At 39.5% G+C, this 20,049-nt stretch overlaps 1 protein-coding gene across 1 annotated transcript in view; it reads right to left on the bottom strand.

The window, feature by feature from the left end:
* Nucleotides 1–11,909: 11,909 nt before the first annotated feature.
* DOLK (dolichol kinase) overlaps nucleotides 11,910–20,049 on the bottom strand; it is a 39,727-nt gene continuing 31,587 nt past the window's right edge. Inside the window, exon 2 of the mRNA XM_044058787.1 lies at nucleotides 11,910–13,996. Within this exon, the coding sequence (XP_043914722.1) occupies nucleotides 12,283–13,854 (1,572 nt within the window). The 5' untranslated portion in view covers nucleotides 13,855–13,996 and the 3' untranslated portion in view covers nucleotides 11,910–12,282. The remainder of the gene's footprint in view (nucleotides 13,997–20,049) is intronic.

Raw genomic sequence — 20,049 nt, 5'->3', positions numbered from 1 at the left:
CCAAAGGCCTGTGCTCTTTAGAATCCTTAGACATGGGCAAGAACACACACACACACACACACACACACACACACACACACACACACAGGGGAAAACAGTAGGGGCACCTTCACCACAGAAACCAAAAAGAGCGTGGGAAATGAGAGCCTCTGACTTAAACTGCCTAGAGACCGCGGGGTAACCACAGGGAGGACTAGATCCTCCAAGTTAAACGGGCCTAGCCCAGGAAAAAACAGGGGAACAACACAGTCACACAACAAAGAACCCGCTAACAGAAGAGACTAACCTGCTACACAACAAGAACAAAAACAGGGGAGGACTAGGTCCTCTAACTGAAATGGGCCTAGCCCGTAAACACCAGGGGAAACGGGATACCAAGAAAAGTTCAATTGAACCGGTCAGAAGCAAAACACACACACTAGCTATTAAAATAGCTTTTGGAGCTACTAAATCGAAAAATAAGTAGAAAAATTGTACTCTGCCACCGCCAAGAGTGAGACCACGTCCGAGCGGCAAATGAAATCTGGGGGATAGGCGCATTGCAGCATGGGATACCTCTTAGCCACGAGCCAAGTGAAGACTTCAAGTTAGAGTATGGCAGAGTCGGAGCCGAGGTTTGGCTCCGAACCCACAGGTAAGAATGTAGGCGAGATTGGACTACATAACATTATTTTATTTGTGGCAAAACAGCATGAAGCAAGAAAATGTGACATGAAATGTAAAAAAAAGTGGAAAAAAAATGGATACACATGGGTGGATTGTAAAGAAAATCTAAAAGTTACAAGAAATGACATGTGACATAGATGAAAATACAGAAAAGGACTAGGTTATTACACAGGAAAGAAATAAAGAGATAATGGAGGGAAAATATGGGAAAAGGGAACTGGCAAGTAGTGAGGGGAAAGAAAAATTATATAGAAAAAAAGAGGGAGAGAGTTTAAAAGTGTAGCTGTGAAAGAAAACAAAAAAGGTAAAGGATGAGAGAGGGTATAACAATAATAATTTTAAAGGCTGAAAACCTTCGCTTTAAATGTTAACAGTATGAAGAATATTAGAAGATTAGGAATTTTAGAATGGCGTACTTCGCTTGATATAGACAATTATATTAGAAGATACTAGAATATTGATAGAAGAAGAAGAAAGGTTACAAACAAACATTATGGGGTGGAAACATATGGAATCTGGGGAAAGACACGATCAGCAATAGGTGGATTATGTCAAGAAAACATTAAAATCTTAGATTTTACAACAGTAGAATTGGGAAGAATAAGGGTAATAGATTTAAGATGGAAAACAAAAGTTTGCAGAATTATTGCAATATGTGCATGTGTTACAAAGAAAAGATAATGTTTTTAAAAATTGTAAATTATGTAGGTGTTAACATGGATATAATTTAGTGGGGAATTTCAGTTGCAATTTAAGAACAGGAAAGAAAAAAGTAGTGATGTTAAAATTATATATGGGATAATGACAAATGGAAAGCTATGCATATGGGATAATAAACATTGGACTTGCTAAAAGAATCAATTTCTATATTCATTTCACTTCTTCTCTATCTGATGGTTTAAAAAATTTGCAAAAAGGGATAAAAAAGATATGCTTCTCACATCATATAGCGCTATGGAGAGAGGTACAGAAGGAAGGATATGAAATAGGAAAAGGTGACAAACTCAAAGAAAGACAAAGAATTAGGAAAGAGATTAATAAGCTATGGAAGGATCACATAGGTATGGAAATATTTTATGAAAATTGGACAAGTTGGTGGATACGTTTTTCAAGGAAAAATATAAACAAGTATTTTTTTTTATTTTTGGAGTGTCAAGATGAAAAGAGAAGGATAGAGAAATTAAAATAGAAGCACTTGAGTAAAGAAGTGCTTAAAGAAACATTGAGGGAAAAGAGTTTTTTATGAAAAAGAAAAAAATATACAATATATATCAGGAGATGATTAGCAGACTTATATAAAGAAAGTTTTGTTTTACAAGGAAGAAAAGAAGATGTGGCACTTGAATAAATTAGTAAAAGAGAATAAAAGAGTAATAAGGAAATTAAAGAATAATGAAAAAGAAAAAAATAACTACATAAGATTGAATACTTGAGATGATTTAAAAAGAATATATAGCACACTTTTGTAGAGAGGCAAAAGCCACACAGAAATGGAGAGTTAAAAAAAATAAATAAAGAAGAGTATTTGGAGAAATATATAAAATGTGAAAGAGTTGAATGAAATATTGAAATATTGAAATATCTAAATCTGGATAAAGCTACAGGATTTGGATGGTATTAAATATCATATATGCAATGATATGGAAAACTGCCAAAAAGTGTTTTTTTTTTGTGTAGGTATTAAACGAATGGCTAAACATAGGTAAGGCAGATAAAGAGACACTGCAGTGTCAGTAATTAATCTACCTGGTAAGAGAATAGATCACACCCTTCTGCATTAAAGGCGAGTGGGCACATCTAACAAGAGAACAGAGATAAGAATGTATAACAGGCTGTAACAAGCCTTTTAGCATGGGTAACCTTAATTATAGGTTGGTACTAGGCTATCAGCCCTAGGGCCTACAGAAGCCTAGCCATAACAATTCCCTGGGTATTTCTTCCCACACTATTTACTTCCCTGGACCCCTGTCTAGCAGGGCGACTGACGTGATTCCCGGGGTGAATTTCCTTTCTCCCATCCAATCGTCAAGGTTCCTTTTGAAGAGGGCCAAAGAGGCACTCTGCTTGACATGTATGGGCAATCTATTTCAGAGTCTGGGGAGTCTCTGGGTCAGGAACCTATCCCTCCAGCATGATGATGCCTGTGGATTTAGTGGTCGATTTGGGGCAACAGCTCCTACCTGGAGGGGTAAACATTTTCTTTGTTGCTGTAGTGTTTTCATCAAAGCAAAATAATCTTGGGGTGTCTTCACTGAAGCAAAAAAAAATCTAGAAAAATATGACATAGGATCAAATATAAAGAGAAGATGCAACTACATAAGAGATCAACCTGCCAAACATTAAATGTATGCATGCATGTAAGCTAAAAGTTGGAAATATACATTCAAAAGCACTTTCATATACTTGGTGGGATTAGTACCTTTCTATCAAAATTGCTACTTGTAAGTGGCCTTACTGGTACAGACAAAAAGCATACATCAAGTGTAAGGGACAAAAAGCAATGGGAGACGCATTTTGATGGAAATGAGTACGTACATTTGACAAAGAATTTCAGATTGGTCATTCAGCAGGGTATTGGGGAGAATGGAAAAGGAAATCAATAATACTGATGGCTAGAGGGACTCCAGTAGTGACAGAAAGGGAAAAGAAAATAATGGCAGATTTGTGGTAGAAAGGTGTCATTAGCAGTGGAGGAGGACTACACTGCCAATTACTTATATTCCACCTAAAACTGTTATTATGGAGCTTAAGATAATGTCGGGATAAGGAGGATGGGGGATTTGAGAAGCAAGGAGAGAGTAGGATTTTGGGCACAGGTCCTTATGGAGAACATCAGTCAATCAGAATATTATATTAATAAGCATTCTAAGAACTTCGCTAACATGGGAATGGGGAGATTTTACCAATACGAATGACTGCAAGTAGGGATATAGAAAGAGGGGGCTGGAATTTATTATAGAAAATCAGCAATAAATACATAACGTTCATGAAGAATGAAATGTAAGGAAAGCCAGGAACTGAGCAATTTATGTAGTGCTGAAGTAAATGAAATTATTAAAAAGAAACATATGTATACTGTATGAAAATAAAGGAAATGCTATTATGGTTTGTTTTCTGTTACTGCATATGAACCTGTCACTTTTTTCAAAATATCTGGTTTAATAAAGAGGTTTTAAAGGGTTGCTAGCCTGCTCTTCTTGAAACTGTTAAGGGAGTCCGTTTGGTATACTGTGTCACATGGTGGCTCAATTAAAATCTCTTGTTTAGGGGGTCCAAGTTTCAAGATTCCATCCTGAATTTTAGTCACTGCCTGAGTGGAGTATGCATGTTCTTCACATACATGTTAGTGTGCATTTGTGAGCACTCTGGTAACCTCCCACTCTCAAAAAATGCAAGTTATATAGCTACTGAAATAACTGTCCATTGTATACTATGGTTACCACTGCAGCCTGAATTGTGGATCAAAGACGGACTATTTTACTTACCTGATTAAGAAGTGAACAAATTAAAACAATACTTTACAAGCTGCAGGTTTCAAAAAACAGACAATAGCAGCACACCTTATTTTTTAGATGGGTCTGCATCTCCATTTCATCTTTTCCTGGAATGGGTATGAAAACTATAGCACTGCTTAGCAATCCATTCCCGAAGAATTAATATATCACAAAAAAAGTGTACACTACACTAAGGATAATCAAACACTAGAAATATGGTTTATGAACCAAAGGTATCATGAAGCCTTTATTACTGCAACACTGTCCATCAGTAGACCTACTTAATCACCTACACATATGCTTAACTATCCCACACAAGGACCATATTATCTTTTATTTTCCAGTTTAAAAAGATTCAACATCGCATTGCCAAGGCAAAAAACATTTCCTACTCCAACAAAACGCTCATTTTAATATTGTGCAATACACAGAGTATTTAAATGTGAACATGTCTATCTGAAAGATGACATAAGCAAAGAATGAAAACTCAATGATCTGTTTCAGGCATGCAAATTCACAACAGGAAAATTATACACAGTCCAAGCCAGGCTAACTTTCCTGCTAATAAAAATCCAGTTTAGCACTACTGACATAATGTACAAAAAGATGGTCTCCGTGTTGCTTAAAGAAGTTTAAACTATTCAGATTCATCTGCTTAAAAAATAATGTGTTACAAAAATTTAAAACTGTTCCAAATGTTACAGAAATGGCACATAACAGCCAGTAATGTTGCTCTAACTAGAAAAAAGTCACTGTTAGTATAAATAATAATGGCACTGTAAATGTTACAAATAAACGGAGTACTTCAGGAATTGTCAGTGACCATCAAGGGTGAATAAAAGCATTCAGGAGAGGCTGTTTGGTCCTTCAGTTCTTTCTCACTTACTATTATACAACAATACAGCTCAAGCAGTATGGCTTCAATAGTTATTTTTAAAAAGTGGTACTGGAATCTATTTCTGGATTATCTGAAGTTTGCTTTCTGTTACTATTATACAACAGCACAGTTCACAGTGTAACTTAAAAGGATTCTTTAATAATGCACAAGAATCCAGTTCTAGAGGGTTACCTCAAAATAAAAATCCTAAAGACTCAGCCAATAAAGCATCCAAATATATTGTAATTTTAATTTCTTTTTGCATGCAGGTATCGAGTTTAAAGTATATAAATTACTGTATGCACAGTCATGTAAAATAAATAAATAAAACTAAGCCTACAATTATGGACACTTGCAATCCCCTTGGAGGATTTAGTTCCGTACCCCCTACAGTGACACCTGCTTCATATATTATGGACTGATACAATGAACTCCATGAACACCATTACATACAGAGCTGGGAAGTTAGATCAAAATGCATTTACTCGAATGGTGGTCTAATCTAAAGTGTGGACTCAGTCAATGCAGGCAAATGTCAAGCAGCGTTTATCTGTATGCCTGCAAGACTTATACTTCCAGGTACTAGGACTGTTCAAAAAACGTTAAAATCAGCACTTAGCTCCATCAGTGGGCTGCGCACAGTACTACACTAGGAATCTGTGCTCTGCTATCCAGTTCTTTTAAGACAGGCTCTTGAAAAAAAGCCACTTCCCATGAACATACTACATGGAACTTGAAAACCCTGTTTTGCAGGATGAGGGTTCAGCAAGCAGGTAAAAGTGAACCAGGAGGGATTGTGTTCTGCAGTCAAAAGTTTAGTCTTAGGCACATTGTTGTGTACCTATCAAAAGGCTACTTATTATTACTACATACAGTAGCTGTGGGACATACAAAACAGTGCCCAAAGTGAGAACAGTCACCCTACGGAAGACTCCTCTATGCAGCTCAACTTTTGAGAAAAAATAATCTGAAAAAAGGTCCTAGAGTGGGAAGGAAAATCCAGTTCATAATGCCTGAGAAACAGGTGTGAACCCAAGTGGTTTTGATGATTTTATCAAAAGGAGCATTCTGGAAAAAGAGCATTAGAAGTAGTTCAGCAACTCTTGCTCTAGTACAAGTGGTCTTAGGCACATGAGAAAGCACTTTTCCTCAGCTACCATAACAAAAATCAATGCAAATGGCCAACCATTTAGACAGATATTGTAACGGGGCAGTCTGCCCTTTAAGGCCTTGGCAAAAGAAAAACAAGATGATCATCCTATTGCAATGGTGCAATATGCTGTTGCTGGTACAGTACCTTAACTGCATGGGAACAACCATAGCACACGTGTGCCCTTTGGTTAGTACAGTCAGGAAAGCAGACAGGTAAATGTATGCCCTGATAAAGATTTGCAGCTGTAATCACCTTAGGAATAAAGGTGGAATTCATGTGGAGGACTACCTTGCCCTTAACAAGGAATACGAACAATGGTCAAAATGAGAAATTCTGGAGCTTTCGGACCCCAGTGGTTACAAGTAAGAAAATAAAACTTAGAGCTGTACGAGTGGGTCCACCCCCTGTAATCTCTAGGGCTAAGACTACAGGCATCAAGTTCAATTGACCCTCCAAAATCCCCAGGGTTGCTGTACACTGTTCCTACCCTGCAATGCACCACAACAGCTCCCCTGTACACAATCACGGCAGACTTGCACAGGATCGACCTCTATCCAAAAAGCCCAAGATAAGCAAAGAAGAGGAAGGAGGCATACCTCTGAATCTGCACAGAATTTTGCAGAAATGTCCAGTTTTGCATATTTTTGGTCTATTCTTCATACAATTTGGGGCTTTCTGGCAAATAATGGAGGACTTATTAATGGCAGACATGTCAGTTTCATAATTTCATATCCTTCAGAAAATGAGTTCTAATGTAAAAGCTGTTATTCTAGCAAACTCTAAGTTTGTAAGAGCAATATTTAAAGATTTCTTGTGCTAAGAGGTTGAGCAATATGAAGGAGAAAAGGGTCACAGAAGATGGACCAACTCTTACATATCTATCATTATGATGAAATACACAGCTTTCATATCTGACAGTGGGTGCATCCTCCAAAACCTCTAAGACAAAGACCCAAGCACTTAGAATGGAAGGAGGTGGGGCAAAATCTCACCCTGTAATGAGCTTTGCACAACCACTAAATCCACTCTGTAATGAGCTTTGAATATGTGTTCAAGAACACCCAAGTATCAGCTGAACATGTAGTACTCACAGAATCATTCCTAAAGGACAAAAAAACAGCTTAATATCCCAGTGAAAAAAAAGGGACAAACTCCTTGCATGGAGCCCAAATATAAACAATAAATTAATTTGCCCCAATATCTCTCTCCCTCGTCCTAGGCTTCTAGAAAGATACAAAAATGGAAATCAGGACAAGGACTATTAGCAACTACTAGAAATGGAGAAACCACAGTCCTTTTCAGATAATGGTTGTCTGGAGGATGCCCGCCGAATGGATGGAATAACAATGCTTTGGTTTGTCTCAGGAAAAACTAGTTTCTCCATCAGCTTCCTACTGAAATGTCTGCACTTGAAATGCAGACTGCTAACAAGTCGAAAAAAAAAAAAAAGGACTGAAAATGTAGCTGAAGAGTAAATCTCAAAGATCGCTCTTCTCATTTAAATTTCTTTTTTGCAGGGAAGGCAAGTCCCACACACTCCCTGAACCAACTAACCCAGAGATCATCATACCTTGGAGAAAAGGGACTATTCTGAGAAGTGGCCATCTCAGCCTTAGCATATGCAAGTCTGTTTTTTTGGCCATTCAGTCTCCATGTTTTGGGATTGCACTTGCAGGTCCTGATATTTCAAATGGTTACTTTCAACATGAGGCTGTAAGAGAGGAAACCAGGCATGGCATGGTCAAGAAGGAGCTATGGAGGATGACCCTGAATTTGGAAAGCTTTGCCTTGTGAGCAAATTTTGACAAAAGAGGAAATGAAGCAGACAGCAGTCCTATGAGCTATGCGTGCACCACAAAGTGTCCCTTGGAGGTCTGCATAGTGACTTGATAAGGGTAAAGTCCTGCACTCGTCACTGGTTATGGATAACACATCATAATGGGACTTCTCTCACTTGCAGAAGATCGTCTTGGTCACTGAACAGCCAAGGGACCTTTCACACAGCATAAGCAATTAACCACATAGTCTGTCCAGCAAAGACGTGGACACTAGTGAAATGCAGACTACCACTACAAAATGGTCTGCAGGCATGGCTTATTCCTGCACTTTCACAGACCCCCAGCTTGGCGAATAAGATCAGGTTCCCTTCAGGCTTTTCAATACACTACAAAACAAAAGTTGGCACAGAGACAACAAATAGCACAGAATGCCTTCTGGCTGCAGAAAATTTCAGAAGGAGCTTCCCTTAGTTTTCATACACAAAATACAAGTCTCAAAGAGGCAATGAATCACTTAAAATAGGCTTCAGTAGGAGACTGACTTTCAGAAAGCTATAAACTGTTAATGAGCGGATTCCTACTGTTCAGGGTTCAAGCCCTTCGGCTTCCATTTTAATTACAGTGCAACTCTGAGCAAGCCACTTAACCAGACACTGCCCTGGAATAACTGGAAAACTGAGCTAGGCACATCAATTGTCTGCTGAACAGCATGCCTAGCAACTACCTATGACCCTAAAAACATCTGTTGGTTTAAATGGACAAGACCCCTGAAAATAAGCAGCCTGTAAGGTTCTATATTGCACAGCTTATAAACAAAGGAATTGTGTCTAGATCTAGGGATGTTACTGTTCCCCCTTTACTTCTCTCTGATTAGGTCAGCCATGGAGAATAATGCCCCCTTCAGCATGCATCTGCCAGATATATGCAACAACTGGAACACCCACAGAGATACCTTACTAAAAGGATAAAAGGCCTAAAAAATAGACTCCCTCTCCAAGGCAAGCAGAGTACCTCATTACCCTTTTTAACCACAACCTGGATACCTGGATGGGAAACAAAAAATACACCCCTGGGATTCTACCCGTGTCCCTGCTGGACAGGGGCATTGGGTGTTGACTTGTCTAAACATGGGCTAAACTTTTGGCTAGGCTTATAAGGGCCTCAGGGCCAATAGCCTAGTAACTTCTTATGATCCTATAAACATGTCCTACATGGACTGACTCAAAAGCCCTCAGTATACTTGGTATCCTACAGACTGGTAATAGGTGACCTGTGTCTGGGATACAAGGCATTCTCTGACCCATTACTGATGAATTTACTGCACATCAGCAAGTCAAATGGCATTGAGATACACTCTGGGACTAAACGTTTTGTGAAGTTTATAGCAGGTGACTTAATGATACGTAGCCAGTGGGGCATGTCATCCCTCAGAATTTAATAGTACACCATGGCTTAAATGGTTTGCAACAGACTGATGACCCATGTAGAATTTCTTATGCCAATTCCATGCCAGGACATTCTTTGGCTCCTTCTTCTACAACATTAACAGAATAGCTTGGAAGGTGAGGTATGTGTTGTGGATGATACTGCTTTGGAAAATACTGATAATGCTTTGGAACAGACTCCTTATGCACATAAAATTAAGTTTATCCCTGTCCATGTTCAAGCACAATTTAGCTCTATCTGGGAAACAGAATATTTACTCCAGGACTGCTCCCTGTACTACTAACAGATAGAGGCAGATCCTAATGTTTTATCCCATGCATGGGGTCCCCTTCAAATTATAGTACGATACCAGTTATTCTCATTAGGGGGTAATATGTAATTATTAGTCATGGATTGGTAAGGCCAATCTCTAACCAAATGGGATAGGTTAATTTGAGTTCAAAAAGGGAAAATGGCTAGGCTTAAAATGGCAAATCTAATCTAGTACCTACCTAGGGCTAAAGGGAAAGAAGAATTGCCCTAGTTCCCAAGTATGAATAAGTGAAGTGGGACCTTCTTTGAGGAGCACAGTCCTAGAACCATCTATCTGTTGAAATGCTCCCACCACCGTTGGGCAAATGCATCTGTAATGACAATCACTGGATGAATAGGGGTAAAAGAGACTGCTCAGTGAAATACTGCTGGTATCCAGTCAACATGACAACTGTCTGCATGTGAAAGCTCTGGACAGCAAGATATGGACCCGGTCTACTGGGAGCCTTACAAGACTACACCCTCTGCTCCCAGCTTATAAAAAATTATATGCAGAGATGGCTGCACCTGACATATGGGAAAATTCAGATGGATGTCCAGGAACTGAAAGAGGCTGATCAGACTTCCTTGCCGGGATACATTGACATCAGAAAGGTGCAGCAAGAAGTCAGACATCCAGGTAGGGAAACACCTTGGCTCCTTGAAGCAAATGAGCTTCCACTATTCATCTGGTGAAAACTGTGTTCAGAAATGGTACTGATTGTCTCATACTTTGAAGTACATGAACCGCCCAGAATGCCTCTGGATTTTGTTGTGCAAGTACAACTTTTGGAGGTCTAAAGAATGCAACAGATCTTCATCTGCTAGGCAGATGACCAACTGAACTGAAAAACTGTGTGGAGGGTGTTTTAAGCAATAAAGGCATTTTAGGCCATTTAGGTCCAGGATGGGCCTAAAATGACACTTTTTTGGCACCAAAACAAATCTAGAGTAAAATCCTAACCCTCACTAGCATGGCACAATGCCAAAGATGGCTTCTGTTAACAGATGCATCTTTACTTTTGCCACCTTCTTCTGACTGAGCTGGACATTCAATAGGGGGGTGCACTGGGGTTGAAACAAATTAATTCTGTAGTCCCTGGTTGAAGATCTTCGTCTGCTGAGTGGTGATGGTTGACAGCCACATTACCTCATGCAAGGGCAAGTGAACCCTGTTCTCAGTGGGAAGTAGTCAAAGTCCTCAGGGCTGAGGAAATCCTTTTGTTGACCGACTGTGGCTGCTGAAAGACCACTGTGAACCCCCACCACTGTGACCTTTCTGGAAGGAGTACAAGAAATCAGAGCCCTTACTTGAGCCCTCTTTCACGTATGGCAACATCAAACCTGGCACTTAAAAAACTTTTTTTTTTTTTTTTTAAGTTCTAGGCATGACAGCTGGAGAAGCTTGTATCAATCCTGTACAGACTTTGGCTTCATGCTTATATCCAACCTCCCTTTTAGACAATGCATCAAGCATCCAAGATTATCCAAGTGTCCTCTCTAAAAGGCACGCTAAATGTCATCCATCTACTACATGAAACAGTACAAAGCTCCCTCACTGGCTACTTAACATTAAGTTACCTTGCTATAAATTTCACAAAAGGACATCTACAAGTGCACCCCTATATTTATACTATGCATGTTTGAATTTGGGAGGCACTCTCTCTCTCTCTCTGAACTGGGGCGTGTCACCCCTCAAAATTTAACAGTACTCCATGGCTTAAATGGTTTGCAACAGACTGATGAGTTTCCTTTCTTATGCCATTTCCATGCTAGGACATTCTTTGGCTCCTTGTAAATCTGACTTAGATAAAAAGGATACTATAACTGTGTGGATGGTTTAGTATGCCTGGCAACACCTGAGGTAGTGCCAATGGTGATGACTAGCCGGGGGACTTTTTCATGGTCATTAAACCACTATTAATACCGGCAGCCAGATTAGGGAGTTCTCATACCTCTACTCCTTACACACTGATCAGGTGCCAGAGCTCACACTTCCTTGCCAAAACTGAAAACATTTTTAACTTACTCTATGTTGTTAGCTCCTCGCAGGAGTAAATGCACATCTTTTACAGCATCTGCTTAGCAGAATTTTCTACAAAGCCTCTGCAGCTAGCACAAAAGCTGTACCAGTTCATGCTTGTAGTCATCTTTATCACTTGTAATAAAGGCTCTAAAAGTAATAATTACAGATCACTGAAATGTGTGCTTCAGCGAATGTTTCATTACCACCATTCACATTACCAGTGTTACACAAATACAGCAGTATAAGCAAAAAAAGTACTTAAAACAAAAGGTCTTTGTGTAAAAACTACTTCCACATGGATATACAGCAAAGTACTTTGCAATCTAGACAATTCAAAATCTAGCAGCAATACATTTTTTTTTTAACAAAATACTTTTTGCACATGAATCTGAGACACACACTTACAGTGCATATCCTAACTTATCTAGTTTTCATTTGTGATTAAAGAAGATACTGCTGAAACACAGTAGCCTAATGGCAGAGTGAAACTACGTGTAAAATTTAAATGGCAATTAGAAAGTTCAACTCTGTCTTAACTACAGATTCCATTTTCATACCATAAATAGGCAATAAAGGTACAAAGGTAAAATAAAATTGTCTATTTGGTCAGTATAAGCTTCCAACAGAGATACCAATGTAATTGATCCAAGAATCCACCCATAGCCAGCATTAAGAACAACATTGTGGTCAAAGATTAGAATTACTGCAACACAGATAATCTGGGCAAATACTGATGTTGCAGTGCCTTCAAATGTCTTTCTAGTCCCTGGCCATTTGAATTCTCCCAGAGTGCTGCCAAAAATGGAGGCAACAGTGTCCCCGATGCCAACAGCAAGCACTCCAGCATAGGGTACCAGGCCTCCTATCCCAGGGAGAGACCCCTTATGAGTGCATGGCTCTGGAAAAAGCCAAACAGGAAGAGACATCCCTAGAAGGAGGTATATATGGGTCAAAATAAGAGGCCCACTGTCACGTTCATCAATAAAAACACTCAACGTCTTACTCAGTAAATGTCCCATGGGCTTGATTTTGAAATGCCGCACATATTCCAGAAAAACAAACACAGCAAAACAGATAACAGCAGCCACATAGAGGAGGTGGTGGTCATAAATTAATCCTGGAACATATGTAGCCACTACAATGAAGTGGAAGTACTTTCTTACTACTGTTGAAGTAGTGTTCTTTTTTGTTCCAGAGCAGTTTCTGAAATGTTGATACAAAACCACACAGCAAGCAGCAACTGCTAACAGAGTCCAAAAGCATAGCAGAATGATTCTTGTTCGAGTTTGAAACAAAAACCCAAACAGCCACATGATAGGGTTTGTCTTCATTAGACGATACAGCCAGGGCATTATGATGCCCAAACCCAGCACTGCAGTCATCATGTGGAAGAATAATGAAGATATCCACGTTTCAGAGTCCATAAAGTAGAAAAACACAGTAAAGAAGATGCCCATCAGAAACACTCCTACAAGTACCACAAGAAGGAAATGGAACACTGGGTCCATTCTGCTATCTCCTACATTCAAAGATCGCTTTATTAGCTGGTTTATGACAATGCTAATTCCCCCATTAACTAGTAATGCTTCACCAGGGGTAAAGCTCCGAGGTAGTAGCCAAAGTATAATCAGACTGAGGTAGACAAAAATTAAAAGGATTTCTAAGACTTCAATAACCTCAGAGACAGTCAACAAATGCTTCAGTGTATAGACAATACCACTTCCTATGATCCCAGCTAGGACACAAGTGTTTTTAGGTATTGGTCTTGTGATGCCCAAAGCTATCAGGGACACGAACAGTGCCAGAGCCATACCAATAGCTGCAAGTAGAATCCCAAATCGTGCCATATTCACATTCCCGACTGACCCACAATGCTCCTTTATTACAATTCCAAGCAAAGGAATGACCATGCTGGCCGGGAGTACACCAGTGCTGACTGCTTGCCTGTACTGAAAAACTGCCCCTCCAGACTTCTGCAATCTGTCCCATTTGTGTTGGACATAATAGGCTTGAAGTGCCAGAGCAACAGCACACCATGATAACTTATCCCAAACTATAGTGTGGATGCATAACACAACTGCAAAAATAATGAGAGATTCTACAGTCACTGGGTTCTGCAGCATGACTGAAAGAAAGATGTAGCTCCGCTGCTCATCAAAACATCTGGCCAAAAAAAGCTGAGTAAAGATGTTTCACAGTAAAACGTCTATATTTCCAAAACTCTTCTGAAGTTTGGCACATTAATCCAGAAGTGTTCATGCAGACCTACAAAAAAAAAAACAAATTATAATGCAAGTTTGTCAAAACAAATGTTTCCATTAAAGTCAAAAATATCAATCACAACTTTACAAGGAAAAAAGTCCCTTTTCATGAGAAAAAGCAGAAAAACAGCTTTAAAAAACTTACATAGAGGGGTTTTACACAATGCGTTCATCATTATGCAAAGTATGTTTCAAATATGGTCACCAGCAAAAGGACAGAGACTTACCATATCCAATATGAACAGGGAAATGCAAGCATCACGAATTACCTGAAGTAAAAATGCTGCTAGGCTACAGGAAGAGTAATTTCTTTACTTATTACGTTTCTGAAGCATCACACATTTCATTAAAATATCTTGTTTTTTAACTTTTGAAATAAATGTTATCAACATTTAAGACAATGTTTTACACAAAGGGGCAATATATGTTCCAACAGCTCTGGGCATAGGAGTTCAAGAATGAAGGATAAAGTTAAAAATAACACCAAGAGTAAGTAAATGTCGGTGTGGTTTGTTTTCATTTATATAAATATATGACTGCCTATGTAGTAAGTGATGGTTTAATAAAGATATTTCTTGTTTTAAAAAAAGCAGAAAATGAATAATTTATATAACATTGCTTAGGTTATACGACATACAGCAATATGAGTGAAATAATGTTTATGTTAATACAGTTTGATTACATTTAGATGAATGTAAATTTGCCTATGCCATGAGAATTCAATAAAGTGTTTGGGGAAAAAATGTAAGATTAACACCCCAAAAAATCAATGACAGATTGCTACATGATACTCTAACAGCAGGATTTTTATTAACATTTTTATTAATTAATAAATTTAGTGACTTGTCTACCGAGGAACAAAGCCAAACAAGCAAAATTCAAGGACATCCTTTATAAAGGTTAATGGTGGAAGCTTTTCACACTTACACAGCACTAGAAAATGCTCAATTCCATTCAACTGATAAAAGTAATACAGTCATGCACTACTAAAGTCATTCCTCCTGCTTTAGTAAATTATTCCTAATTTCTCCAGTTTTGAACATGGCAACCAACGGAGAAGATACAAATGGAAACAGAAACGGCTGAACTTTGAATTAATGAGAATGCTTGGAGGAATTCCAGCTGTCTGAATGATCTATCTAGGGTGAGAGATGAGAATATAACATGTTTAAAGAACAGTCTGTCAAGCCGCTACAGGAAGCAAAGAATAGCACTATTCTAAGGACACACACACACACACACACACACACACACACACACACACACACTCTTTAAAAACAGAACATTCACAGTTCCCAATGAGACAAACACATAAATCCTTAAGTGATCACCTGAAAATAATCAGAGCTTCAGATGTTCTTCTTGTTTCACTGTTCCAGTCATCACATTTGGGTTATCTGCATGCAGGTAGCCCTCAGCCGGCCTGAATACCAGAGTCTTCGGATTTCTGCGTCGGATGCTGTCACTTATTCCATGACATCAGGTTGTCAGAGGTATACAACATGCAGCCAACACCATTACATCAGTCTTTCTTGCCGTGTGGTGCCCGAAGCAGAAGCAGTTCGCAAGTGCTGGTCAACAGACTCCTGAAATTTTCATTTTCAAGTTTCAGACCTGAAGTCTTCAAAAAGATAAGTACCCCATTGGGGATCCTTTTTTCTTGTTCTAACCAATGTCAGAAAAAATTAATAATTGTCTTGCCTGTGGAAAGCAAATACCTCAGAGATTTTCATTCTTACGGTGGTGCAGCGGTAGCGCTTTTGCCTCACAGCAAGAGGTTCTCCCGTTCAATTCTCGGCTTGGGTTGGGAGTGCCTTCTGTGTGGAGTCTGCATGTCCTCCCCGCTGTTGAGTGGGCATTCGAAAGACATGTGTTGAATGGGCGTGCCTTCGTTGAAGGTCGGGCTGGCAACTCGACACCATAAAAACCAACTGCCAATCATTAGCAGACCAGAGTTCCGCTGTGGCGACCCCTAAAAAAATGTGAAAAAAATTTACAGCAGTACATGAACATAGGCAAATAAAGATAACATTTTAACTGGTGACAAAGTTATAAAGTACAAATTGCAGAAAGTAGAACATTTAGAAAAGAATATTATTACAAAATATTGCTTAAAGTGGTATTTATGGTGAATACTAGCATAATGTATAGTAATAGAGGATACAGGATGGTATGAAGAAGCCTGGCAGATATGTTAGTATATCATATGGTATAAGAAGTGGAAAGAATACATATATATATATATATATATATATATATATATATATATATATATAAATATAAATATAAATATAAATACCTGTATGTAAATAGTGAGAAGGAGATATAGAATCAGTGGATGTAAATAAGAAGTAGATACAGTGGTCAAAAAGATGTAGAATGTAGTCAAAAAGATGTAGAATGTAGTCAGGTGTAGGGAGCTAAAGTTAGTCAGGATTACTACAGGGGCACAGCCATTGTGATTTAACGTAGAGTTTAAGTTTCTTTTTAAAGAGAGATTTTGAGGGAATAGAAGAAAGTTCATAGGGGAGGAGGTTCCAGTGTTTTCCAACAGTGTTAGAAAAAAGAGGGAGTCTCCAGCTTTGTTGTTTGCTTTGTCAATATTTACAAGAAGTTTGTGTGATGATCTTAGGGAGTTTAGGTTGTGGTAGGGGTGAATAAGAGTAGACAGTATAGGTGTTTTGTCAGGTTGATATAGAAGTTGATGGGTTATGGCTAGTTGATTAATTTTTAGTTGTTGCTGAAATTCTAGCCAACCTAGTTGTTTTAGATTAGTACAGTGGTGGGTTCTAAAAGGGCTGCCTGTAGCAAATCTGGCTATGCTGTGGTAGGAATTTTCTAGCTTCAACAAATTCTTTTTTGATAAGTTAGTATAAGTGGATGAGGCATAGAGAAAGGGTGAGATGAGATGTGAGTGGGCAATACTTATTCTAGATTCTGGAGTGAGGAAAGGTTTGATTTTGTAAAGAGAGGCTATTTTTTTATTAATATTTTTCAAAGTGTTGCTTATGTGGGTATCGAAGTTAAGGTTGTTGCCAATGGTAACGCCTAGTAGTTTAGCAGTATAATCTTGTGATATAGGTGTGGCATTTTTAGATGTTATTGTAAAGTCTAGGTGGGGAGATTTACTGGAAGGTGTGAAGAGGAGGAGTTTGTTTTTTTTTGGGTTTAGTAGGAGACAGCGTTGAGAAAACCATTCTTCTACAGAATTAAAAATGAGTTGAGTAAGGGAGTGAAGTTCAGAGACAGATTTTGCTGAGCAAATTAGTGTAGAATCGTCTGCGCATTGTATGCATGTAGCTTGAGGGACTACTTGTTGGAGGTCATTGATAAATAAAGAGAATAGAAGGGGGCCCAGAATGGACCCTTGGGGGACACCAATGTTAACTGGTAGCTGGGAAGATAGAGTGGAGTTCCAGAGTACTCCTTGATGTCTATTATTTAAGTAGGATTTAAAACCAGTTAATAGGTTGAATTTCAAGTGACAAAGATTGAAGAATGTGTATGAGTATTTGGTGGTTGACCATGTCAAAAGCCTTGGACAGGTCTAAGAAAAGTGCTGAGGAAAGGGTGTTTTGGTTACGATTTTTGTTGATAGTGTCTGTAAAGGAGTGGAGGGCAGTGGTGGTACTATGGGAAGGTCTAAAACAGTGTTGGGTATTAGAGAGCAAGTTATTTTGAAGATGATGGTTAAGCAGTTGCTTGTGTATACATCTTTCCATAATCTTAGATAAGGGAGAGAGTAGAGCAATGGGGCGGTAGTTGGAAATATCAGTTGAATTTCTACCCTTATGAAGAGGAATAATGTGGGAGATTTTCGAAAGTTTAGGGACGTATCCCTCAGTGATGGTTCTGTTGATCAGTATGGAGACTGGGTAGGCTATTGATTTGGCTGCTAATTGCAGGTATTCTGGAGGTAGTAGGTCAGCAGAGGGAGTACATGGTTTAAGTTTTTTGATATGGGAAAGAATGTAAGATGTTGGAACAGGTTCTCGATCTCCGTACTCCAGAATGGCTTCGTTAAGCCATCCGACTACTGATCTTACAAAAAATGTAAGGATAGAGACAGACAGCATAGGTCCAAAAATGCCAACGACGCTTCTGTTAAGCTAGTCGCCAGTCTGCTGGTACTCAGTGAGGCGCTTCGCAGCCGATACCCACTACTACAGATTTGCAGGCCTCTACTTTGATCCATTCAGAGTCCGGCATGCCGCAAGACGCTTCTTCGACTACGGAACCTGTGGATGTCTCTATCTTGGATGGGTCCGGAGCTGCTTTGCAGGCACCGGCTTCTGAGGGTGTATTCAGGCCTACCGATTTTCATATTAAACAGACGACTTCCTTTCAAGCTAAGAATACCGAATTCCTCAGGCCTAAAGCTCGCACTACGCCTAGAAAACAGACAGCCAAACTTCATTCTCAAGCCCATATGCCTCAAAAACAAAATGATTAGAATGGCTGAAGACCTTATTACCCTAATTAGGGGAAGCCAGCCTTCCCCCTCTGAGAGACCTAGAACCGATTTTCTTTTGGATTCTTCTGATCAGGATTCTGATATCTCTGTTCCTTCCGACTACCAGGATTTACCCTTATCTACTTATGAGGATTCTGATGCAGAGGATTCCATTCCCTCTGCTTCCCCTCCAGAAGATTTTTCTTTTGGTGAAACCTTGCATACCGTTAGGGAGCAAAGCCAGGACTATTCTGAGTCCAAAAAGAGACTTGGAGAATTTCTACTCCTGCCTCTTCACAGGCCTCTAGCTATCCCTCCTGTTCTGGAGATTGTAGATGATGTTTTCTTGGAATCCAGCCTTACCCTAGACACTGTGCCTCCAGCTCCCAGGAAACTGGACAGGTTCTTCAGAGTAACTGACTCTCACAAATTCCTCTTCAAGAATCCTACTGCGGATCAGAGACCATTTCCCAAGGACTAAAATGCATTAAGGCTACTACTGCCAAAAATCCTACCCCTTCTGATAGGGACTCTAGAGCTGTAGACAGATTGGGTAAGAAGGTATACACTTCTACTGCTTTGGCAACCAGGGCTTTAAATTGCCAGTTTATATATTAAACTATCAGCAGCATATTAGGGGACTACTTAAACAGAAAATGATGTTGATTCCTGACTCTGCTGAACACAAAGATTTGCAAGGGTTAATGCATTCTGCTGAACAAGTTGGTAAACATACTTTGCAATGTGGTTTTGATGCTTTAGAAGCATCTTGCAGGGCTACTGTCACTGGGTCTGTACATGGAAGGCATGCTTGACTTAAGGAACAAAACTTGCCAGATCATGTTAAAGCTAAATTGCTGGATGCACCCTTAAACCAAGACCACCTTTTTGGCAACAAATCAGAAGTAGTCCTCAAAAGGATGGAGGAAAAAGCTAAATCTATGCAAACTGTTAAAGATTTCTTACAAGTACAGCCTCCTAGTTTCAGTAGGCATGGCCTTCAAAGAACTGGTCTTTTCCAGTCCCTTCCAGGCCTTTTCAGTCCAAACCTAGGAGCAGCAAACCACCAAGACTTCAGTCTCAGGCTATGCACATATCTAAGCAGTGGGGGGCTCCCACTTCCAAAGCAGACAGTAGTTAGCCACCCCCCATGGAATAATGGCACAATGACTTATCCTTAACTCTTCTAAGCCCTGCTCAACTACTTGCTCCCTTAGGAGGAAAACTCGCCCTGCATGCAAAAAACTGGGAACTCATTACCCAGAACATATGGGTTTTAAACAAAGCTTCCCTAGGACACAGATTCCACTTCCACTCACTCCCAACCCCAAGTGGATGGCCAGACCTCCCCCTAAATCAGTGGGCGGAGGCCCAAAAACAAGTGCCCTCTCCTCAGTATCAGGGCTATTCAACCTGTCCCAGCAGAACAAAGAGGACAAGGTTTTTATTCAAGACTGTTCCTGGTTCCCAGAAAAGAAAACTCCTGGCATCCTATCCTGGACCGGTCTACTCTCAACACCTTTCTGGTAGTTCCAAAATTCAAAATGCTAACTCTTCAACAGCTTCTTCCTATGCTAGGCAAGGATGCCTGGCTGGCAACGCTA

Source organism: Protopterus annectens, chromosome 16.part0, assembly GCF_019279795.1.
Source record: "Protopterus annectens isolate FY-2018-M chromosome 16.part0, PAN1.0, whole genome shotgun sequence".
Taxonomy (NCBI): domain Eukaryota; kingdom Metazoa; phylum Chordata; order Ceratodontiformes; family Protopteridae; genus Protopterus; species Protopterus annectens.
Note: the sequence above shows the minus strand (reverse complement) of the source record. Positions and strands in the feature narration are given on the sequence as shown.